Source organism: Belonocnema kinseyi, chromosome 10 (genome assembly GCF_010883055.1).
Source record: "Belonocnema kinseyi isolate 2016_QV_RU_SX_M_011 chromosome 10, B_treatae_v1, whole genome shotgun sequence".
NCBI classification, from domain to species: domain Eukaryota; kingdom Metazoa; phylum Arthropoda; class Insecta; order Hymenoptera; family Cynipidae; genus Belonocnema; species Belonocnema kinseyi.
This window is the reverse complement of record NC_046666.1, coordinates 70263532-70290539: the sequence shown is the minus strand read 5'-3', so window position 1 is coordinate 70290539 and position 27008 is coordinate 70263532. Positions and strand designations below refer to the sequence as shown.

General features: G+C 30.6%; 1 protein-coding gene across 1 annotated transcript in view; it reads left to right on the top strand.

Moving 5' to 3' along the window:
* The window catches only part of LOC117182323, a 120337-nt gene extending 93347 nt beyond the window's left edge, over positions 1 to 26990 (top strand). The window contains exons 2-5 of the mRNA XM_033375482.1: positions 16223 to 16533; positions 19547 to 19720; positions 20013 to 20516; positions 25244 to 26990. Coding sequence (XP_033231373.1) covers positions 16223 to 16533; positions 19547 to 19720; positions 20013 to 20516; positions 25244 to 25415 — 1161 coding nt within the window. The 3' untranslated portion in view covers positions 25416 to 26990. The remainder of the gene's footprint in view (positions 1 to 16222; positions 16534 to 19546; positions 19721 to 20012; positions 20517 to 25243) is intronic.
* Positions 26991 to 27008: the final 18 nt, after the last annotated feature.

The window sequence follows — 27008 nt, the reverse complement described above, 5'->3', positions numbered from 1 at the left end:
ACGCCAATTAGCACAAATGGTAAGTTCCGACAGTGCCTACAAGTGTGCCTACTGGCCGCTAGATGGCAATACCGGTTTCATATGTATACACCTGGTATGGTGAGAGAAGAAGCGCAAAGGGATAAGTTAAGGATTAGAGCGGGAAAATGGGCATGGAAATTTGAGACGAAGCTGAGATAGGTAACGAGAGGGGAGTTGGCGAGAAAGTGTTTGATGGAGGTAGAAAAGGTGAGAGGGAGGGGGATCGAATTAACAAGATGAGAAGAAGAAAGGAGAGAGTTCTTTAATGATATAGAAATAGAAGACGAGACTAGAGTAAACTATGAAGAATTGAAAAAAGGGAGAGGGAAAGACAATTAATAGAAAGCTGGGGGATGATTGAGGAATCAAAATACAATAAATGGTATAAGATGATAAAAAATGAAGTAGTACCAAAGTATTTAGAATAGAGATGGGAAGATAGAAGGTGGACCAGAATAGTAAGATTTAGATTGGGAAGCGAGGTAAGGGAGGGGATGTACTGGGAAAAAGAAGAAAACAGAAAGTGTAGAATATGTGAATGGGAGAAGGAAATATGGGAGCATGTATGGGAAGGATGTAGAAGAGGAATGGAAGATGAAGGAAGCTGGCAAGAGAATGTGGTTAAAATTTTAGGGGAGGAGGGATTAGGAGAAGAATGGATGAAGGAGTTGGAGGGTACTAGAAAAGCGAATGAGAGAGAATAAAAGAATGCATCTGAAAAAAAAACAAATGGAGGTGTAAAAAAGTGAAAGAAAATGGGAACGGAAGTCGCTTAGATTAGAAGCTTAAAGATTGTAAGTAATGTAAGGTAAAAGTTAAGTGGACTAAGATGCGTTTTCATGGATTTTGGTTTCAGGCTCTCAAGGTATTTTGAGGCATTTCAAAGAAATATAAAGTATTTCAAATAATTATACAGTTTTTACGGAATTTAACGAGATTTTTAAAGCCCTTATGGATTTTCTGAGATCTCAAGGAATTTGACACAATTTAAATATATTTTAAGATTTTTAAGAAATTACATGCCGTAAGATCAAATTTTTCAAAAATTGTATTGGATTTCAAAGGATTTCAAGAGACACTGAACGATTTTGACGGATTTCAAAGGATTTCAAGAAAGTAAAAACGATTTTACATTATTTTAAAGGATTTTCAAGAGATTATATAAAATATTCATCGGATTTTAAGATATACAGGATATTTTGAGAATCAATGAGCTTCTTGACTCTATATTTATTGGACGTGTGTGGTGCGAAATATTATTATAAATGATTAGGATATATAAAACTTTTATTTAAATAATTAAAAAGAAGAAATTTATGTAAGAACTCATTTGACTCTGCCCTTTTTAAATAAGGATTCGAAAGATTTTCCGGACCCCCTCCCACGCAAAAAATCCGTACGTAGTAAATAGACGCTCCCTTATTGAACAAATGATTTTTCGAAACATTTTATACTTTTGTGAAGGAAAATTGTAAGTTCAAGGAAATGAATTGATTAATCATTTTTTAAACATTTCAACTTTATTTTGAAATATCACATTTTTACGTAGAATATTTCACATCGCTAAGCTAAATAACATTCTAGTATATGAATTTGAACTTTTCCGAAAGCTGTCGTAAGGGAAATTAAGAAAAGCTTTTCGCTTTGAGAAAACATAGTTTATAAAGTTCGGTATACTCAAGAAGAAAAGTTTTCTTTCAAGGCTAATTTTTCGGAATAAAGCAAAGTTTGTTAGAGGGTGCAGCAAGATTATTTTGAAAAAAATTCTTCTACACATAAATCTTCTTTATAACTTTTTATTTCTTCGGAAGAAAGTAAGTATAATAAGGAAGTTTTTTAGGCAAAGTTAATGTTGGCAAAGTTAAAACTATGTTAGATGGTTCTGAATACTTTCGCGGACAAGAAGAAAAAAAAATTAAATGAAAAATCTTTTTCTTTTTATGTTTGATGGAAATTTAGCACACTAAAAATTAGTACTTTATAAACATCATTATTTGTTTATAAAAATTATTTAGAAAATTTATAAATAAATTTAATTAATTAATTAATCTGTCTTCTAGGAAAATGGAGCTGGATGAGTAATACATATTTGCCTCAACCGAAGTAATAAAATCTTCTAAAAATAATCATACCTTATACTTTTTTCCTTGACATTATTTGTAGAAGAAAAATGGTTATCAACTGAAAAATGTTGATAACAATTTTTCTTTTGTAACTATATCATTTTATTTATATAAAAACCGATACCAAGTTATTTCTTACTTCGTTTCAACCATTATAAATGACTTGTGATTGAAAAATAGCAATAAAAAATATAGTTATCAGGAATAGAACAAACAAGAAAATTCCACTACTGTTCAAAAAATGTATATCATGAAAGTTTGTTGCCTCGAAATTCCCTAATTGCGTGCAAATAATAGATAATTTCTCATAGAAACTAAAAAATAGTTGCATCTTACGAAACTTAACTTTCATTTTTCTTTATTTTGAAATTATTCAAATAAAAAAAATTTTAATTTCGCCCATTTTCACGGAGCAAAGGAATTTTTACTTATTAATTATATTAAATTATTATTCATAACATAATCATAACAGAATCAGATACAAATTATTCATAACAGGATCAGATAAGAATAATTTATTTTTCTGTTATATTATTTTCAAAAATGGCTTTGTAGATTTAAAACCAAATTTTATACTTATAGTTTAATAACATATATTTTTTAACAAGAAGATTTCGAAATTTTATTTAGTTCTCACATTTATCCTGAAAGATAATAACTTTACATAATTCATAGAGGGGAAAAATTGTTTAAGTAATTAATATTGTTCAGCATGAATTTGATAGAAAACTGCTATTTTGCATTTGGGGGAGGGAATTTTCCGGACATAATAAAAGGGGTTTGGGGGGTCGAAAGAACAAATATTTGGGTCAAAATTATTGCATGAACATTCTTGAACCGAGATGTTGCCATTCAAAACTCCTCGTTATTTAAAAAGCCTGGTGGCATCGTGAACGTTGAAACATAAAATTATGGAATTTCTTTTTCTGGAAAACGATCAAATTGAGGGGATCGATCACCAAAAATCGAAAGTGGAGTTTTATCATGGATAAATTTGGATAACTCTATTAAACCAATTTTATCTGGTCTCTAAACATTTTTTGCCCCCCCCCGGCCCCCTTCCGGTATGTTGATAATCCTTTTAATCAAGCAGAATTCTGAATTAAATCTAAATCTCACAACAAAATAAAGGAAAAAATAAAAAAGGCGGATTATGTTGGTAAAAAATATATCAATTTAACACGTTAAATTGTTGCATAAAAAGCATATTTTGACCAAGACAAAAAAGAGAAAGTACATCTCACATGCGACAGGAAACTGACTCTCACGTTCGAGTGATTCGCATTATTTGTCAGGTTAGTTGAGCAAAGTACTATGGGTTATTATCATAACAAAGGAGCAGAAGGGTGAGAAATGTAAAAGCGCAGATAGCAAATCAGGATGTGCTCAGGAGAGGCCTTGATTTTATTCTAAATATTCACTGGCGCGATGAGCTTGTACCTATGGGCGATTCGTAATCGAGTAGAACGGAAATGTTGCAACGAAGAAATCGTTAAACACCTTACCAAGAGTCGTCGATCGATAAATCAGGAGCTCTTTTGAGTTTTAAGAGATGTCCGTTAACGCAATTGCGTGCAGTTAATTGCTGAGAAACTAAAGAAATCTCTTTGCCATGTCTATTAATAAACTTCTTTCCTTTTATTCTAGATAAGAACAATCTCTTACAAATATAAGGAGAAGCAAAAAGTTTGTTAATCAAAGTGATTCATTCAGTATAAGATCATTCCTGAGATTCATGGTAATTAATGATATGATGAATCTTAATTAATTATTCCGGACGGAAGATGAATTATTAAGGAACCCTTCATTCTTCGATTATATCATTATGTGAGTCTCATGAACCGAAAATTATAATTAATAATGAGGATAGAAGTTTGCATTTCGTGTTTAAATACTATTGTGTAAAATTCTTAGAATTTATTATGACTATTTTTACGACAGAGAGAAAAAATACATAAATTTTAGGGTACAAATTTTATTTAACCAAGTGAATGGTCGGGAACCATAAGCTATCCAAAGAGGTAATCGGTAAACAAATTTTCCTTTCTCTTCAAAAATTTCTCGAATAAGGGCCAGCCCCTCATGGTTCCTAACCATTCAAATGATCAATTTCTGCTTTATGCGACTTGAACTAATTTTCTAAAAAAAAAAATGTGGGGAAAAGTAAGAAGGTAGTTTTGCAGAATTTTTGTTTATTTTTTTTGAAACTTTGAGAACACGAGAAAGAATATTTTTTTGAAAACTCTACGTTTATTATTCTTTGAATATTAAAAAAATGGTTTCTAATATTAGAAAGGCATCCTATCATTTTTATATGGGCTAAACCAGTTTTGAGTTTCAGAGATTTTTTCCTCAAAAAATTTTAACATTCAAATGTGCACAAGATGTCTTCCTTATAAAAGGCCAAATTTAACAAAAAGTTGATAAAAATTTTCCCGCTATGAAAATAGATGAATTTAGAAAGAAATTTATGATTTATTTTTCAAATATCATAAGTATTGTAACTTAAAGTGAAAACTGTGATTAAAATCCGTGATGAACTGTAGTCATAAATTGTAACCCAAATTGTTCTACAATTTGTTTTTAAAGATTGTTCTGAAAGGACCTACGACTTTGACGATTACATTCTCATTGCGGCACTTGCGGCTCGTGAACAACAATTAGGTTACACAGATGGTTTATTTTAAGTTTATTTTAAGTTTTTATTTTAAGTTTATATTAAGTTTCTTCTAAATTCTGTTCGCTCAAAGTTCGGTTCTAAGTCAACTCTATACAAATTTATATTTAGATTGAAAAAGATATTGCAAATCATTTCACTACGTTTTAAAAATACTCCAACATATGTAATTCACTTCATTATTAATTATCTGAAACTTTTTGTGTCCAATCGATTGCAAGATTGCATGGGATTGCAGAAAATTGCAAGAGATTGAAAAAGATTGCACACATCTGATTGAATAATATTGTTATTGCGAAGGAACGAATTATTTTAGACCAATCGTAATCTCATTGAAGTACACAAAAATAGCGATGCTGCACAAATAAACTTCACTCGACAAAAATCGATGGACTTCTGTGATTTATTTAAAATCGGGTTAAGAAATTCGAATACTAATCTACGAAAATGTGTTAAAATCTGTTAAAATCCCTTAAAATTTGTGAAATCCCCCATAATCATTAAAATATATGAGGGTCCTGTAAAATCACTTTAATCTCATGAAAGTCTTTGAAATTTCTGGAAATCTTTACAAGTCACTTAAAAAATATTCACATGTTTTATATCATATCCCTTGAAATTCTTAAAATCCATATACATACCTTGAAAGACAATTTAGTTTATTTCGTGAAGTAAGAATTATTTCAGATCCATTAAATATAAATAAATCATTCTGGTGCATTACAATTGAAAAAACGGTTTCAAATGCCTCGAAATCTTTATAATCTCTTGAAGTCCTTGGAGATTTATTAAATTCCTATCAATTTTTTATATCTCTTGACATCTTTTAGAATCCATAAAAATCTGTTGGAATCCTTTAAATCCTTGGTTATTTATAAAAGTCCTTTAAATCTGGTTAAATTCCTTGAAATACCCCATTAAATGTTTTATAATCCCACAAAATTCTTCGAAATTCCTAAAAATCATTGTCTATCTCTTGAAATCTTTGAAATCCCTTGAAATCCTTGAATATTTAGAGAACTCCTGTGAAGCTTTCGAAATTCCTAGAAATACCGCAAAACCCCTTTCAATCTTTGGAAATCCTATAAAAGTCTTTAAAATCCCTTGCAGGTTTCCTATCCCGTGAAATTTTTGGAAAAAATGAAAACCGATTTTAAAATACAGTTGTAAATCATTTGAACTCCATTAAATATAAATTAAACTGAAGTTATTTTTCATCATCCCTGGCGGACTGAAGGAACTGAATGGAGCCTCTACAAAGTACCCGCAAAGACCCCATTGGGTCCCCATTCGGTTCCTTTTTAAAAAACTCAAAAAAACAGCAAAATCCACTTTTAAATTGTTAAAATTCGGATTCTACGTGAAAATTCCGAATATAAGTTAACGGCATAATCGCAATAGTTTTTTTTCAACGGTAAAAAGTTTTTAAAAATATAAGACGTATATCGCCTGTTGACTGCTACACTTCAAACGCATCGCCTGGAAGTAGCAGTCAACAGGCGTTATACGTCTTATATTTTTTTAAACTTTTTGCCGTTGCAAACAAAACTATTGCGATTATTCCGTGACCTTTTATAGGGAATTTTAACGTAGAATCCGAATTTCAACAATTTAAAAGTTAATTTCGCTGTTTTCTCGAGTTTTTTTTAAAGGAACCGAATGGGGACCCAATGGGGTCTTCACGGGTACTTTGTAGAGGCTCCATTTGGTTCCTTCGGTCAGCCAGGGATACCTCAATCGAAATTTCGATTTTTGATGCATGTGGAGTGCGTAGAAAATCGGGTTTTTTACTCAAGGCAAGAACGTGACGATTTTACTTATGAAATCGTTGCCAATCGACCCTCATTAAGCAATAAACTATATTAAAGTTCTTTACAAAAAACTTTATATTTATAAAAATCTTTAAAATCCCTAAAAGTCTTTGGAGAGTTATCAAAGTCCTTTAAATCTTCTGAAATTCTTTGAAATACCTTGATATTTCTCAACATTTTTGTAATCGCTAGGAATCCCTTGAAATTTAGTTACATCTTATTTATTTTCCAAAGTTCACTAGAAATATATTAAAATCTTGGATTATTCCCAAGCATTCCTTGAAATATTTTGAAATTCCTCGAAACCAGAGGAAACATTCTTAATTCTCTTGAAAACCGAGGAGATCTTTTTAAATTATTTCAAAATTTTGCATATCCCACACGGTAAAAAAGTATAATTTAAAAGCTAGTTTTCGGTATGGAAACAATCCAAAATATAATCTCGGGTGGCTCTATTCTAATGCCACTTTCTTTTCGATGTCACGACACGACGTTTTAGTACAACATTTTTGGATCAAAACAAAACCGAACTGAGAATCAAATGTTGTCTGTTTCAAATATTTTATGTTGCTTCTAAGCATGAATAGTATGGGCATCATAAACAAATGATGCTTAATTAAAATGGAACCCTATTTTTTCAATACATAAATTTCTTTTAAAACTGTAGGATCCATAAAAGTGTCTTGAAATAAGTTGAAATCATTTGGTCTGACATGTTTGAGCTTTTAAATCCCGTAAATTTTTTATGAAATCTGAAGAAACAGTACAACATCCGTGTTCTACTTATCCGTATTTTACTTATTTCTTGCAGCCTATATTTTTTGAAGGGACTTTAAAAGATTACATGGGATTGCAGCATCATTGTATACCAGATTGCAGGAATAATTAACCCCGTGATTAAAAGTTACAATCCTCTAAAAAAAATTACATAATTCGTATGGCCCAATTTGCTTTAAACAACATATTTTGTCCCCGAGATATTTTGCGACTGCAAGTGTTGAAGCTGCCTGATTTGAAAGGAATCCGGTCGAAACAATTCAGGGAATCCAAATAATTCAGAGAATTAATGGCATTCATGAAATGTAAAGAATTTACGGTTTTGACAGGATTCACGTAACTCGGAGAATTCAGTGAAATCAGGAAATTCGGCAAAATTAGAAAATGCGCGAAAATAAAAAAGGGAGGAGATTCTAGATGAACACAAGGAAAATTACAGAATTTAGGAAACTGACGGAATTCAAGGAATTTACAGAATCCAGGGATCTTACCGAATTCAAGAATTCAACAGAATTCAGAAAATTCAGACAAAATCAAGCAAATTCACAGAATTTAGGAAAATCGCGGAATTCAGGGCATTCACAAAATTCACAGCATTCACATAACTCAGAGAATTCGCCAAATTCAGTTTTATCTGCAGAATTCAGGAATTTCACAGAATTCAGTACATTTGGGTTAACTCAAGGAATATCACAGAATTTAGGAAACTGACGAAATTCAGGGAATTCACAGAATCCCGGGAACTTATGGAATTAAAGAATTTAACAGAATTCAGAGAATTCACGGAATTCAGGCGAAATCATGAAAATTCACAGAATTGAGGAAACTCACAGAATTCAGGGCATTCACAGAATTCAGAGCATTCACATATCTCAAAAAATTCACCGAATTCATTGTTATCTTGCAGAATTCAGGGCATTCACAGAATTCAGAGCATTCGCATAACTCAAAGAATTCACAGAATTTAGTGTTATCTTGCAGGATTCAGAGCTTTCACAGAATTCAGAGCATTCGCATAACTCAGAGAATTCACAGAATTTAGTGTTCTCTTGCAGGATTCAAGGCATTCACAGAATTCAGAGCATTGACATAATTTAGAGAACTCATAGAATTCAGTCTTATCTTGCAGATAACTCAATGAGAATTTAAAGGAATTGAATTTGAATTCATAAGAATTCAATGAAGATCAATGGAATTCAAGTGAATTTAAAGGAATTGAACCACCGCATCGTAGAACGGGGTATAGAATATTTCTTGAAGAGTAGCGAGGCCACCGAACGTCATTCAACCACAAGTGGCTGAGATACCCCCCCCCCCCCTGCCACTTTTGAAGAAATATTATATACCATATACCGTTCAAAGATGCGGCGGTTCAATTGAAGTAAAAAAAAAAGAAATTGATATGAATTCAAAATATTTTTAAAATAGCTGCGAATATAATGTTGAGTGATATAGTTTCCTTATATTTCATTTTTATGGTGTTAATTTTATAAACAAGTTGCTTCATCATTAATTCAATCCAGTTAATTCGTCTCGAATCAAAAAGTCTTTTTTATTATTACGTCAGCTTTTAATTATATCAATGAAAAAATTTTCACCATAAAAATGGTATTTCAAATATTATGGATTACTATAACTTCCTTAATATCTTATAAAATGTATTATTATTATAGTCTAATCGATTTCCCTCGAGCCAAGAAATGTTTTATGTCTGTACATCAACTTGGTATTATGTTAAATAAAAATAGTTTTACCACAAAAACCCAATTTAATACATTACAAAGTGCTAATATGAAATTTTATAATTCATTCATTATAATCCATCAGTTTATCTAGAACCGTCTTAAATTATCGTGTTAACAAAGAAAGGCGAGAAACTTACATCTATTATATTAGACATTTATCAACTTAGAAACGTTTAATTAAATCATTCAAAAATATTTGGAGAGTGTGATTCTTTTAGTCGACCAACGCCAGTGGTGATTTGAAATAATTACTCGAAGAAAGGTTTTTTTAACAAGTCGGTATATCGAATTAATAAAAGTAGCCAAATAAAAATATTTGGAGAGTGTGATTCTTTTAGTCGACCAACGCCAGTGGTGGTTTGAAATAATTACTCCAAGAAAGGTTTTTTTAACAAGTCGGTATATCGAATTAATAAAAGTAGCTGCTCATCATAAAACGAATATATCGCATTTCTGTTTAATACCTGCTTTTCTATCAATCTTTATGAACAGATATCAGTTCATGAATTCCCAATAAAATGTCTTGTCTGTTGAAAAATTCTATTCACGGATGTCCCCAAGTGAAACGGAACGGACGTTTCGGCTAATAGGTGGTTTGATAAGTGAATTGAACAACTATCATTGAATCTAGGTACCTGAAAATACATCGTCGTTCGAGAATTTCGTGAATCGTCGTAGACGGGTGACAAAAGCCAATGGCCTCAAAGGGACGTGTGAAACGCGTTAACTCTAGAGTCGAGCAGGCACATTAAAGGCGCGGTCACAATGGTCCAATAATCGTGCGAAACGCCGCAAATGAAATTCTCGCTCGAGGAAAATTTTACAAGCGAATTCCAGGCCCGTGGTTCCTTCAAAGCGAAAGTGATACAGTATTGATCTTAAACCTCTATAAGAAAGTGTTTTCATCATTTTTGGATATTTTTTCCCACATCCTGTTTTTGACGAATAACTTAGCAAGGTTTACAAGATAAGGAAAAACATTTGAATTTATTGGAAAAGAAATTGAGAAACAGAAATAATCGATGAAATTATGAAAGAAACAATAGAGTTGTTAACTTCTTATTTTTTATGTCAATAAAAAAGTCTCTCCTTAATTTTATAAATGTGGAATTTGTAGTAATGTCACTTGCTTTTCACTTGTTCTGCATTCGAAGTAATAAGAAACAAATGAAAATCAAGTGACTTTCAAGATTCAAGATAAAAATCCTATGACTCTAGGGTTACGAGTTCTGAATTTTTTTTTCAAATCAAGATTTTTGATGTCAAGAATTTTAAGAAAACTTGAGCTTTATAAAGACATAATTGTAAAACTTTCAATTTGGAAAACTATACCCAATTCATTTTTTTTACGTCTGTCAGTGGTCACAGACAAACTTATTAAATCGATTGGCGCAACGTTTGTAAAGTAGGCATACACGCCATAATTTTTAAGTGCTATTTTATAGGATTTTATGATACCTTCATTAGTTAATATATAGTAGAATATTTTTATAAAAAAGAAAAATTACTCTTTAATTTTTGTTCATTTCTACAACGAACTCTATGGTGTTGATTAGTACAGAACTTTAACTAGACACGCGCTTTACTCAGCAAAATTTATTGGTTTAGTCAGCGTAAAATTTTAACTGTAGGTGCACGCTAATATTCTCTGGATCTTTTTTTCACAAATTTTTAATATATTTAATATATTTAATTTTTTTAAATATTTTAGTACAAAAAAAAATTTTTCATCTTCATGCACGGCTAAAACAAAAACTATTTGTCCAATTAACGTAAAATGTTCACTGTAGGCGCACGGTTGTAATTTCTAGTAATGTTTTGTAGGATTTTGTGATATCTTTATTGGCTTTAAATTTTTGTATATATTAGCATAAAAAAATTGAATTTTTCATTTTTGTGTATGGCTAAAGCAAAATGCTTTCTCTAATTAACGTACAAATTTAACTGAAGGAACAAAATTCTATTCCCTAATGATTTACTTGAAGGATTTATAAAATCTTCAGATAATAATTTAAAAATGGTTATAAATGTTATCATAAAAACTTGAGGTTTTTATCTTTGCGCCAAATCTATTAGCCTAGTTAATATCAAGATTTAAATTAAAAAATTCAGAACAATTTTGTAATACCACGTTTCAAGAATTTTTAATATTCTAGACAGTTTGTGAAATTGTAGATATTTTACAATATAAAATTAAATTGATTAATGTCAGTGTATACTCGTACTAAAAAGTTCTGGCTATTCGTATATCAAAATTTCAGTACAGATACGCTCATTTTCCTGCTTCTGTTACTTTTACCGAAATTTTGGTACGTGTAGCATGGAAGTTCAAACAAAAAATTGAGTACCATGAATGTATCTAATAAAAACTATGTTGGTGGAAAACGTATGCACCACTCGTAAAAACAAATTGATAATTATTATGTATCGGTAATTTACTTTATAATAAAAATCATTTAGAAGAAGATAAATTAAAGATGTACACTACGTACAATCATTCTCAAAAGTACTCAATCTTTAAAATGATTTATATAGACAACAATATATCTATTATTATTTGTTGCGAACCTTTACAGGAGCTATTTAGACTTTTAGTTTTTGCTTAATATTTGGGGGAAAGTTGCAATTCTCATGTGATGCTAATGATCAAGTCCTCATTTTATTCATTGAAGGATTATTTATAAGTCTAATTAGGTGGGCTTTCTTTAAAAAAACTATTTTAGTAATCATACAGTTATTATTATTATAAAAAATGATATGTTAAGTATTATTAAACACCACTTAAATAAAATTGTAGAAAATCCTTCAAAGAATAAAATAAGGTCTTGATCATTAGGAATAAATAAGATTTGTAACTTTTCCCTAAACAGAAAGCAGAAACTCACACTTTAAATAACTGCGGTTAAATAAACAATGTTCACCTGGATTATTTTTTTATTAATGTACACGTAGCATCCTTCGCCAAGAGTTGCAGAAATTATTAACAGATCTATTGTTATCGATTTTATAAAAAATTTAAAAGATTTGCGGCTTACGAGACAGATTTTACGTATTTAACATCCTTCAATACATTCATGTTCATTCATTTTATATCTCCATCGTCATCTGCAATGTAAAAACTTGGCCAAGTATAATTAAATAAAATTTGAAATCAACTTTGGCTAAGTAAATTGAAAAATAATAATTAATGTTAATTTATTACAAGTAAAGAAAAAAGCATTTTTTTAAAAACTGTTTCAGAATGAAAATATCAATCGGTGATAAATGATTTGAATCGGACAGATGCATTTAATCCCGCCAAGTTGTTGTGAATATAAATTTCTGTTTATAAATAACTTTCTTTGAATAAATGTTAGAAATAATTTTTCTTCTTAAATAAAAATTTCAGAACAACATTTGAAAATGTTGATTTTTAATCCTCGTAATGAGATATTCTTAATTCTCATTTCTTCATTACACTTGGTCGACATTCATTTCACAATTGCATTTAATTGTACTTGACCATGTTTTTGCATCGTGAATATTTTTGGTGGGAATTATTTTTTCTCCAGTACATTGAATCTTTGATTTTTACAAGAAAGAAAATTTTTTTTTTGTAATTCTGTAATTAATTCTGAAAAAAGTGTATTCAAAAATTAGATTTCAAGCTTTTTTTTAAGATATACCATCATAAATTTGAGCTTCATAAGCCCCTGCAATTAAATACACCAGGTTTCTAAACACAGGCGTGAATATTTCAGGGAAATGACGTCAACTTTTTTCTTTTCACCCATATAAGTACTTCATACTTGAATGGTTACGAAGAACTATATCAGAGTCCAATTAAAAAAAAGAGATAATCGTTTTATCTAAAAGCTCGTTACAGATAAATTAGAAACGTAATTCGTAGCTGAGAATTTTGATCAATGTTTTAGTAAAAATAAAGGTAAAAGGAAGAAAGATCAGAATCCACCTGTGAGTAAATCTAACTTGCAATAAAGATTCAGATTTCAGGATTTCCATAACTTGTATCGCAATATCAGTGTCGAAATATAGGAAACATCGATATTTCTGAACCAAAAATCGATATTTGATATCCATATCTTCATGCCCAATTATTCATTTACATTTATATTTATATAAAAAATAAATATCTTTCTCTCGATCACACTAAAGTGTTTTTAATATCGAAATACCGGTATTTCCACGTCAGATTTATCAATATCGTAAATATCGATATTTTCTTTTTCGATATTGCATCATTAAGTCGTCCTAATGCGAGTTCCGTTTGAAGTTACTCAGGACATAGGAAACTTGTATCACTGCAGTGCAAATTTAATGACAACCAGTGAAATATAACTGATTACCAGTAATATTCTCATTATTTTCAAGTCAAGTTTTTTAATCGCATATATGAATCTCACTCTTACTGAATGGCGGACAATCAGGCAGAAATTCACTTTTAATCAGTGATATATCACTGATTGTTAGTGAAATGTTCCCTAAAGTGATAACTCTAACCCACTTCTGGCTATTTCAAGCAGTGAATCTCACTAGTTCAGTTTAAGAGATTGCTGCACAAATTAATAAAAATCACAATAATAGAAGAAAAAATCAATCCTAGTCAAGTGTTCCGCAGAAACGACTGAAGCTTTTAAATTGTTATTGTGGATAATTTGCAAAAGTGAATTCTGATCGTTTTTCTCCATTTTCCTTGACTTTAAAGATCAAAAGTTTAAAATCACCCGCAATCGTTTGTCAGTAGGTTATTAATTTTGAAATTTTGTTGTGATTGTATTAAATTGTTTTAAAGGCCGCCTATCCTTTTCCCTAGAAAAGGACGGTAATTTTCGAAATTTTGGCTTATAAAAGACACATTAGGGTGTTATTCATTAGGATTTTCTCACATTTTTCATAATTTAAATCTATTTATTTATTTTAGTGTAAAAATAGAATTTTTCATTTATGCACATGGCTAGAGCAAAATATATTTGTCAAAATAACGTAAATTTTGAACTATAGGTGCGTGGTTCTATTTTCTTGTGCTGCATTTTAGGGATTTTTAATATCTTTAATAGTTTAACAATTTTTGTATGTTTTACAATTTGCTAGTATTAAGTTTCAAGAATTTACAATATTTTAATCAGGTTGTAAAATTATAATATATTTGACAATATAAAATTGAATTTAATAATGTCAGTATTTATTCGTACCACAACATTTGGCCGTTCGTATGTCGAAATTTCGGTACGAAATTCCATCATAAACTCAGACTTTAAAACTAAATGATGGATAGAAGGAAACATATGTAGAGTAGATCGTCAATATGAAATGGGCTCTGTCGTAAAAAGTGAAATTGAAGGACGTACGCAGCTACAATATTTTCCTGTGCAAGCTGCTTTTGCGTAACGAAATGCATAATGCATTGTGCATAATTTTCACGCCAGCCTTGAAATTGCAGACCAGAGAAATTATGTCGTTGATGAAGAAGGAAGTTTACTCAAACGTAGTACCTGCGTCGTAAAGCCCTGGTGGTGAAACACCGCAGAGAAACTTAAAGTAGCCGTTTAACAGGAATGAAAATTAATTTTCTTTTCTGAAATGAATTGCATCCTTGTGAATTTTAATTTCAAATACATATTGAAAATATTATGAGGGGCTGCTTGAAAGCTATAACGTCATATTGTCAAGAGGCGGTTGAGTGAGGTTTTTTTTGACGAGTTTCATTATCAGAAAGTTTTTTTTTATTGAATGCAAAATTATCTCATTTTGTAGACTTAACTTTCTTTATTTTTAAATTTTAGGCCACTGAACTACAAATAAGAACGGTGAAATCAATATTCGGTAAGAAAAAGTGGTTGTCGTTGAATTCAGTGTTAAAATGGCATCGAATTAATCCATCACAAATGGAGGCCAGATTCGAATGAAGCGGAAAAATTACTTAGTGAATTATGTGTTTCACTTCACAAATATATAGGTGAAATTTTTTTATCATATCTTGACCCTGAAATCATACACTGCTACCACTTGCATGGCCAGAATGAGTTAATAACAGCAAAAGTTAATATAATGTCCGTTTAATTTCTTTGCGTAAGATTCATGCCATTGTAAGATACATTATTGCAACAGATAAAGTTTATCAAATAAAATATGTACAAAAAAAACTGTAGAACAAAAACTTACAACCTAGCGCCACGTTGCGATTACACATGCAAATAAAAAATGTGACTATCAGTGCGAAATTCCAGACGACATCCAACGTCAAATTAATGAAAAGGTAATGCATAACAACGTTGTAAACATTTACATTTATTTTTTATACAAGACAATTTAAAAGCAAAAGCATCCACTGTGGTTCTAGTGTCTCGCAGTGTTATCTGCTGTAGGGTGGTCTTCCCTTCCAGATATTTCGTATATTTAGAACTAGGATTCATCACTAGATGAGAGATGACTCGCTTTGTAGAAGAAATAGAAGTGCAAGTACAACATTTGCTACTGTCGGGAATTTCTTTTCGCTGAGCAGTTCTGCCCAATACTATCCTCTAATACTTCATCTTATTAAATTTAAAGATTCTTAATCTTTGTTTTTTAATTACATTTTTTCTGAACAAAGATCTTCTCATTCGCTCTGCTGGGAATCGTACCACAGAACTTCCGATTACCGGCCAGGTGCTTTTCCCTCAAGCTACTAGAAAAATTTGAAAAAAGTCTTTTGTTGAGAAATACACGCATTATTACCATTTTCAAGGAATCTGTATTATCATCAGAGAATTACAAAAATTATTGAAGTCTTTTAAGACTAGATGGAGCTCTGAATTAAGCGTTTTTTTAAATTAAATTTTTTCTGAAAATGGATCTTCTCCTTCGCTCTACTAAGAATCATACCACAGAACTTCCGATTGTCGGTCAGGTGCTTTTCTATTAATCTACTAGAGAGATCGAAAGAAGAATCTGAAAAAGAATTATTCATCTAGTCTGAAAAGACGTTAAGAATTTTTGTTATTATCTTATGATAATACAGATTCCTTGAAAAATTTTAAATCCTTATTCATTCAAATATTCAAAAAAGTAATTTCCATTTCGTTTCAGTTTTATAGCACGTTAGCTGTGCTGCTTCTACTTTTTCAAAGTGGATCATCAACCGATCCAGCTCCAGATGAAGTAACTCCAGAGACAATAACTCCAGCTGTCACGCCATCAGCTGCCAGTACACTTGGTACTCTCTATCGTCAAGCCCGCTCGGATCAGTATTATGCCGGCAGATACGGCAATGACAATGCGCCACTGACTTCCGGCATTGTTGGCATTAGGTCGGATGCTGTCGAACACAGGGACGCCGCTTACTACGAATCTCGATGCATCACCTGCGACCCCAACAAACCTGCTATAGCGGATCGAGGGTGAGTAAACACATCAAATATGGAAATATCCGTATATTTACACCCGCAGATACGCAAATATCCAACCGTGGAAAAGACAATATCACCAAGAATTCGTCCGTTATTGCAAAAGTTTCACAATATTCAAGAAAGAAACGTCAGTTTGATATTTCCTCCTTGTGGATAAAATAATATCTACTAGAAGTGGAAATATAACATGAATACAGTTAAATTACATATTTTCTGATTTTTCGGAAAAGATCGGGTTTTAATTGACCCAAGTATCATAATTGTACAGGAGATTTTTTTATTTGGAATCATGGTCTAAACATTTTTATTCTTGTAAGTGTCAATAGCTTTTTCAATAATATTAGACATAACACGTTTCGTCCCATTCTGATTTGCATGGCCTCGTCAGGGATCTTCTTAGATGGTTTAGAATTTAATTTACCTAATATATATTATTACATATGTTTGCAATGAATTCTTATCATTTGTGAATTTTTCCATTCATATTATATATCAGACATTTTGACCATAGATTTTAATTCAATGTTTAATTTGTTTGAACTAATATTACATAAGTAGGTAAGATAGAGCACATCAGGCGTTCTGGTCACGTTTAGAGCTTGAACTTAAGTGACTGGGCCATGAAATCCATTATATCTGGAAATTATTATCATTAACAAAAAACTTCCTCTAACTCTATTTGTTCCTGGATACATTGCAGGAGAACCTTTAAATGCACCTATACAATTTTATACTTTTAAGGAAAGAAAATTTAATTTAAAGAATTTAAGATTAAAATTTATTTTTAAAATTAATTAAATTAATGATGTGTAATGAATTTCAGTTTGATTCAATTCTAAACCTTGTGAGGCAGGGCTGAATCGCATCGGCCTACTAATAGATTCTACTGACTTTGTGCATACGATATTCTTTGTAACAAATGCATGCTTTCAGACACGATTGGAACACAGACACGGTTTCTGCTCACATAAAGGAATTTTGGAAACCTTATTTTAATTTTGATATGAATTTAGGAAATTTATGGTATGAATTACTATTAATTTTCAAAATTTCTGCAATTTTGTAAACGTACGGAAATTTAGAATATTAATCAAATTTCAAAATCCCTGGAAACTATCGGTAATTTATGTTAATTTATACTATCGATAAAGTATGGCAATCGAATAATCACTTGACTTTTTATTCTTCACCTCAGACATTACACTGCTGCTCTCTCTCTCTGACGTCACCATGCTTGAAAAAACTACTGTAGCCCAGCTTTATAAGCATCGAAGAAGGCTAAAATCATACATGTGTAATAAAAAATCTTCTTTACAATAACATGACTATTCAATAGGGTGGTTCAAAGTGTTTTTACTGAATTTTTCATGCTCTTACTCTCAAAATTTGTTCGAATAAAAATAAGAAATCACGTATTTTTTATGGAAAATTGATATTGAGGTTTTCCGTCAACTGCATAAGGTTTAATACGTATTTTTCATTTTTTTAAACTTCTTGTAATTTTTTGACAGAATAATATAGGGTCCCAGATAACCCCATAAGTATAAAAGTTGGTTTTGTGAGTTTGTGACGCTAATTCTAATTTTTGCGGCTTTTTTTAGTACAAATTATTTTTAAACACTAAAATATTTTTTTTACTGGTATTCAGATGTCTCAATAAAGTTGTTAAACAATGTATTATTGTCTTTAGATATTTCTCTGAGAATAATGCTAGAAAGTTGAAGTTTTTTTTTAATCTTTAACTTTTCTTTATATTTTTAGTTATTAACAGATAATAAATGAATATTGAATAGAATAATTTTGTTAAACAATATTTTAGTAAATATTTAAAAATTTTCACAAATTATTAATTTAACTATTATTTTAAACTAGATTTTATAATAATTAATCATTTTATTAAAACCTTTTCGATTTCTTTTATGTCCTGCCTTAAACTTTCTGTCTCAATTCCAAACAAATTTTTCACGGGTTATTTACTTAATTATACCTCTTTTGTTTTTATGTCTACTGTCAGACAGCCTTTCTTTCAATTGATGTTTTTTGAATATCAGAAGAAGAATACAAATACTTCATTTATTTAAAAAATGGAATACTAATTTGAAAATGATTCTCTTTTATGTTTATGAATTTAATTTAATTTAATGTTTATGATTAAAATGTTGAAAAAAGTTGGAAATTCCAGAAAAAACTGCAACTGTCCAGCATTGTCTAAGAGAATATTGTTATAAATAATAATAAATTATTCAAGAAGATTCTTGAAACAGCTAATGATCAACAGAAAGTAATATATCATGATCTGTCTGCCATTATAGAATATTCCGTAAGACTAAATATTTCTTAATACTAGTTAGTATTAATATTTTGCGTTTCAGTTTCAAAAAACGCAAAAAAAAAATAAGAATCGACGCTAAAAACTAGAGAAACCGAATTTTTCGCTATGGGGTTTTTGGGGCCCTATAAAACACGCTTGTGGAAATAAAATTAAAAAAATAAGTTTTTATTCATATGCTATGATTAATTTTGAAGAGAAATGTTGAGTTTCAACACGATACGCCTAATATTGACGATTATCTCCTGAATTTATAACAACTTTTTTTTACTGTAGTAAATATGAGTTTAACTGCATGTGTTTATTTTTTTTTCAATTCAAATAAAATTTGGTGATAGGAGCATGAAAATTGAAAAAAATTTAGTTTGTTTTTGGACTATCCTACTATTTATCTAAGAGAAATATTCATACTATAAACGTTTGAGACTTTCTATTTTTTATTAATATTGAACTTGTTGATTCTTTACTAAGTAAATGAAATCATTCAATATAATTGCAGCCCACTAGTAGTTACTTTCAACTGATAACTAGAAGAAAAATTGGTTAAAATTGCATCTGATATTATTGCACTGCTTTCAGTTGACAATGCATAGTTTGGTCAGACGACACATCTATATTTGAAATTGAAAGGATTCCTCCGAAGTTTAAACAATAATATTTTTCCCAATCTTGCAGTTCTAGGTGGAGGCCAAGGTCAAGATATGATCCTTACGAAGATGATCTTGAAGATCGGAGATACAGGGACCGTTATGATTATTATGCGAGAGCAAGGGTTCCCAGTAATGATTATGATCGATACGACCCATACGGGAGAAATGACTTAATGAAGCCACAATACTACAACGACAGGTGATGCCATATTGAATTATTATGTCATTCACGTTGCATAACATAACAATGTATTTTACCTCTGATAACCGATATTTTGCGAATTTGATGTTATTTATAACATTTAAAAAGTGTTTGCTGGAAGTTTCAAAAATGAAATATTCAAAACGGAACAAAATCAAATGCTATACGTGACTACAATTGAAATGATACAATTTCATACATAAAATACAATCTGGAACAGAATATTTGAATAAGATCCTTGAAATAATTAAAAACTACTTAAGTAATTAAACTTTTATTTAATTCATAGATATGAGTGGCCATTCGATCGGGATCGTTATTACGACCGTGGCTTAGAGCGTCCTTACGAACGTCCAATTGAGCGTCCTATTGAGCGTCCAGTTCCTGTCGATCGTCCAGTTGAACGTCCTTATTACGAGCGTCCTTATGAGCGAGGAAATGGTTACGACAATATGGACAGAAGATTTCCACCTGATGACAGATATGATCGTTACAATGCACCTCGAAGACCAACAGATGATCCTTACTATCCCAGATATGATCGTTATAATCGCAACTACATGAACAGATACGATGGCTATAACCCTTATGAGAAGTCTGGATGGAGGAGACCTTATGACGATCGATCTGATAGATACGCTGGAAGAGATCCTGCTCCAGACTCCAGAGGATATTATTCTTCCGGTGCATGGGGGCCAGGATACGACAGAGGCTACGCGAGTGCTTGGAATTATGGTGGAAATCGCGATAACTGGAGGGACAATAGCAGAGATCGAGATCGCGAACGTGAAGGGTTTGTATTTACTAAATTCTAAAATTATGACCTGAAATTGTCTCCAAGAAGGGAAGTGAACATTAGTTTGTGTATTATCATTCAAATTCACCTCTCATCACTAAATCTCTCTTCTATACTTCTCCTTTGTGCATCTCTCTTTTTTCTGTTATCAATTCCTTTCACACCTATCCTCTCTCATTTATGTCTCTTTCCGTCAACTTAAACAACTTTTAGATACTTTTTGCTCTCTTTTCTTCCATTTATCCACCATCTTCATCAGCTTTCCCTACTCTATAACCTTCTGCTGAATCCCATTACATTCCTATACATCTTCATCTCCCAAAAATCCCAAACCTCTGCCTCTTTCATCCCCTCTTTCCCCACTACTATCACTTCGAATCCCTGTCCATCTCTCCTCCTACCAATATACCCCTCATTCCTCTTCTATCTCTCCATTTTACTCTTCTCCTAGTTACCCTATGTAAATGGCCTATATAAATCACCTCCCATTTCTAGTCTCACTCGTCATACTATTTTGCTACCTTCTTTAAAATCTCATACGTTGTAACCTTTTTTTAACTCAGTAAATCCTTATCTATCTCCTTTTCTAAAATTTCTCGCTCGTCCACCCGCCCTAAACGTACAGCCGTCAACTCACCGACTGCTACCTGCAGCCTCTTCTTCGCTATTGAACTTATCCGTGGCGCACCAGCTGCGCAGGAGGGGAACTGAACGCCGGTAGCTGTCAGCAAGTTGCCGGTTGCCCTCTCAAACCCTTCATCCTTACCCTTCTCTTTTGTAAAATCTTTCCTCTTTTCCCTTTCCCAATCTTTAAACCTTTCAATCGCATAGACCATAAATATTTATCTTACCTCTTGTAACATTCTTGCAACTCTTAAAACTCTCAAAACTTCGTCTCCTGTCTCTCTTATTTATAATATTCTCACTATCCTCGTATTTCTAATAGCTTCTTTCATTTTATCTGACTCAACCCTATTATTACTTACCCCCATGAATTGTATAATATATACCCTTTTCCATATTCACTCTCTCTCTCATTTCACTATTCCATTAGCGTCATCAAACCTATAAGTAATCCTACCCTACTACTCATTCTCCTGCCCCTCCTTAAATACACTATGATCCCTTTGACCCTTTCTCACTCTCTTTTATACTAGGTCCTCTCTTTAGTTTCTCCTGCATTGCTTTCGCGCTCCTCCTTTACCTTTTCTCTTTTGCTTCTACTCTCATATTTCCTTTACTCCTTCTCATCGTTACCTCCAATCACTGACCAACCGAACCACTCCCACAATTTCAAGTCGTCTTAAATATTCTTTATTTATAAAACAATAATCGAAATTAAATGAAAATTGAAGCAAAACGTCGTTTTTGAATAAGCGGAAATTTTTTAAACGAAATAAAAATATTTTTGTTGATTCGATAGCAACCACAACTTTTAACGACTTTGATAAACAGTATTTTTTGCGTAATTTGATGAATTTTCTACCATATTAAAAAGCCTTTAAGAAAAGGTTGCTCTCTTAATTTAAACAACTATTGATTGATAAGTTCTGATAATCAAAAGGATTATTTTAGTCACTGATTAAATGTACCTTCGGGTCCTTAGGTCTTTGTTGCAAAAGACGGTCGTTGATTGCGATTTACTAATAGTAATTAAACGATCCTCTCGAAAGCGGGCTTCGGGGTTACGAGTTACTGCTTAGAAGAAAGGAAGACTATCTAGAGAAACTAATGGCCATAAAAAGAATAATTAAAAGGTTTAAAAGGTCCTAAAAGCATTCAGTTCTACTCCGATCTTTTCTCTCTTTTAATGTATTTCGTTTAGTTTATACGATTCAGTAATTATCAGATTAATATATATATTAAACTTCAGGACACGGAGGATTTAAGGATAATTGTCAAATTGGCGGCAAAGCTAAATTCCATGTAGTTTAAAAATTACATGGAAAAACTTCCGGTTCTTTTAATTAATGAAATTTGTTATCAACCTCTACAAAATAGTCATTTTTTCCATTTCTATTTTCATTACCTTAACTTAATAAGCAAACACCCGAAACTTCATTACCTTACTCTGTCCCAACCATAATTTTTACACTGATGAAATTATTTGTTTCATTCTTTTATATAAGATTTGAAAAAAGTTTATTGTATCTTGTTTATTATCTTTAAAAGGACCAAAGTGTAAATTATGCTTATTTTTTAATTTACGTAAATATTATTGTAACAGGTTTAAATTCTGACCCTCTATTTTCGTTTTTTCCTCTTTACCACACGTATCTTTTTTAAATAGAATAATATATTGTAACTCATATTATAAACAGAGAAATATTAAGTACATATATCGTTTACTATAAAATTCTGTCGAATCAAACTTATAGTGTTGATTGATTTTTTAGAATGAAAAAACGAATGTTAAAATACTTGTTGCTTCTAGAAAATAATGACATAAACCATTATATTACCTTCTCAGAACATTCCTCTTTTATAGTTAGGCCACTTTTTATAATTGGAATATGTTTTTTTTTTCAATGTCAAACAATGATTCATATAATCGTTCTTGTCCATTCATTCCCAACCGACAGCGTATATAAGTTTATAAGCATGCTTGCTACCCGATCATTAGTATAAATATTTGTTTCTTTATAATTTTCTAACTTTTGAAAAAAGTCATAGACGTCTGGATATATGAGGAAATTTTATTTATTATGAAGTAACAGGCCTTTGATGAAGTTACGTGTATTGTATGAGACAGATATTATGTAGATTTTTATTTGTACGAGTTTATTATTTATTCATGATTTATTTAATTTTTGATCATCTCGTAATTTTTTATCATATGAATGTCCACCCTTCTCCACCGAAATTCCCACATTCTTTTAAAGTTTTTTAAAGCATAAAATTAAATTATTTTCAATCGATACAATTCTGAAAGATTTAAAAATGTTACTCAAACATTTCCAATGTTTTGATATTAATGGTTTTATTTCAAAGATGCTTCATGTAAATAATTTTCAGTTTGAAATAATTTATTCTTAAAATTTTCATGCTGATAGCTGATTAAGCAATGAGATAACAAAATTTAAGTTACTTCTATGATATATTTCAAAATGATAAAGTTATAAATTGTTATAAATTGTAACAGTAATAAAATCGATTGATTTAGACATTTTCACTTAAATTAATAACAGAAGTCAGAAAGCTTAAAGGCTCTATTCCAAATACTTTAAGTCTTACGAAATAAAAAACTTATTTAACTGCAAAGAAAAATTAAAGAATCCAAGTGCAACGCAAAATGTATTTATTAAAAAATACTACTTTCCAATTATTAATCTGATATTCTTATACAATTTTGAAGTTCTAAAAATGATTTGAAATTCATATACCATGAGGAAAATATATATTAAGAATCAATATCTGGATTTTAAAATATAGGGCAATGTTCTGTATGTTTAGGTATCATATCGATGGGTTCTACATAGGATAAGCTATCTTTTCTTCCCCCTTAAGAATTAGGCTAACTTCAATTAGCTAAGTTTTGAGGAGGAATAAATAATGTATTATTTTTCGAAACATTTCCAACAAATTCCAAACTCCAGTATTTTGTATCACAGTTTGTAATGTTATTCAGGCTCCTATAACTTTCAAGACAAGAAATTTAAAAAGATTTTGATTTATTTTAACACTTCTACGTGTTTAATAAATTTCATACAAAATGAAGTCAGCATCATTTTTAGCGGTAACGAAAAGATAGCCTATTCTTCGTAGAACCCATCGATATCTTTACATTAAAATTTAATATCTAAATAGGAATTTTTTATATTTTAAATGTTTATATTTAAATTTTGTATTACCTCCATATTGAATTGTACTATCGAAGTATTCCAGCTTAATATCTATATCGCTGTCCCATCTTTAAAAACCCAGATTTTAAATCTTAATATTCATTTTCTCCGATTATTATCAATGGAATATTCTATTTAGGCATCCATTATGAAGCTTTAATATTTCTATTTGAAAATATTTTAAAATAATTCAGTCTCCAAATTTTCACTTTCACATTAGTCATATAATAAATCTTGCTATCGGATATAATCTTGTTCCTATAATCAGAAAGGATTTACATTTTACGTATAAATTCGAAATGGTTTAATTTTGAGCATAACATTAAATTTAAATTACAGTGAAATTCTTCTATAGCGCCAATTTCGAACACCTAAATGTGACGCGGTGTAAATTCTCGGAAAGGCTATAGAAGGGAGAGCTATTGAAGAGTTTCACTGTATTATCAAAAATAATGATGGATGTAGTAAATGTATAACCTTTTAATAATTTTATGAGTGAAATTACATTTAATTCAATATAAAAACTTAATTAAATATCAAAATGTGTGATTAATACCTAAATTAATACCATTTTAAAATTCAAAACACTGTTTTTTACAATCTATAAAGTTTAAATTAATTCGATTATCATTATTAATTATAGTAATTATGTGATTGTCAGTACAGTCGCTCATGTTTTTGTTCTATTTGACACTCACCCTTAAATATACGTTTTTAATGAAGGCAGTAATTTATCAATTAATTAAGACGTGAATTGCAAAGAGGCGCCTATGACCTAAATTTACAGCCCTTTATTAGTCAATATAGATTCAATAACCAGTGGCAGGGAAGTAGATATAACATTTTAACGAGCACTCAAAAATTCAACGTCTCTTGTTTCAGCTTCTATCGGCCGAGAGATTATTTTTATGACAGTACTGCCGCTCCAGGAGGATCTCGAGGCACCAGTTATCTCTACGATCGACCTGAATCATCCACCAAACCAGACTCGAGTGACAGAGACAAACCAACGAGTTCGCCACTCTCTCAAGATAACAAAAACTACAAAGACTAGAGAAAAACTAATACATCGAAATCTTAGTTTTTCTGCAAAAATGGTCACTTAGTTACTTTTTGTGTCCATTTTTAGGGGTGCAAGAAGTCGTGAAATTAGAAAGAGTTAGAATGTTTCGACTACAAAGAATCGAATTCTTTATCGAAAAATTAACTACAAATCCCTTTTTTTACAAACTACGAAAAAATACTCATTTTATGTATAATTTATATTTCATTACATTTATTTAAAATGCTATCCATTTCGTCATCAAAGAAGAAAATATAGAAAAGAAATTCACACTTTATTAAGATCAAGTAGTCCTTTTTAATGCCCTGAAATATAGCGATATGCCCAACGAAACATTCCTGGCTATGTCACTGCCCTTTATTTATTATAAAACTAGCTACGATAAATATCAAAACATAAAACCATAATGTTCCAAACATAAATAAAAATAAGAAATAGAATAAAATAAACTTCTTTTAAATTTCAAATGATATTTTACCATAAATTGTCACATCAGTAAACACGAAAAGTGTTGATGAATAATAAGCTGATTTGCATTTCTAAAGAAAATTAGGAATACATTTTTATTATTTAGAATTGAAGTAAGTTTTTAGTAATTTTTTCAACTTCCGTATCGGAGGAATGACCAATTAAAATTCCTGGATGGCCAAAACTGCTTTTATCTACTAAAATGCTTCTATGGCTTGGACAGTCCATATCTACAAACATTATCCGATCTCTACACGTTTATTTTCATTTACTGGATTCATTATGACACGTTGCGCAATTCCCTTTAATTAAACGTAGCCAATAGCAATTAGGTTTCTTACTCTCGATTTAGTTGGATTCGATTAATTGTTTAATAAATAATAACCACGGACGAAAACGTGTTCACATACATATTTCTTTATACTGTTTTATGTACAACTTTTCGACCTCGGGACGAAGTCGTTACATTGACTAGATCGATCCTCGAGATTAGGAACGTGTTATAAAATGAACTTTGACCTAAGTATTCATGTTTTCGAATGGTAGTCAGTATTAGGCAGATTAAATTTAATTAGCAATAATTTATAATTGCTTATAAGTCAGCAGGATTTGATTTATTTTATTTGGAATCATTTGACTCTCTATATTTATTAATAAATTTAATTTTAGTTCCTTTTGCACAATTATCATGATTTATACATTGCTTATATAGTTTCTGGCAATATTACGAAAACCAAAGATTTTAAATTGAATACAAATATTTTCAATTTTGACGCATTAAAATTTTTTAACTTTTACTTTGGCTGTCTTAATTAAGATCAGAATTATGAAATTCCAATTTGCGTACGCTTTAAGTTTAAACCAACACGTCTTTATAATTTTAATTTTTTTAATGTAATGCAAACTCATTTGAAGGTCTTATAATTATAAGTCGAATTTTTCTGTGTTTTTTGTGAAATTACGTCACCCTCATTTACTCAACTACTTTTTGTACAGGAAACAGGATATTAATATTATTAATAATACTGTAAAACTAGAGCAATATAGACTCAATTAAATAAGCTTAAGAAATGGAGTACATTATTATAATTAATTATCTGTATTAAAATCTACGAT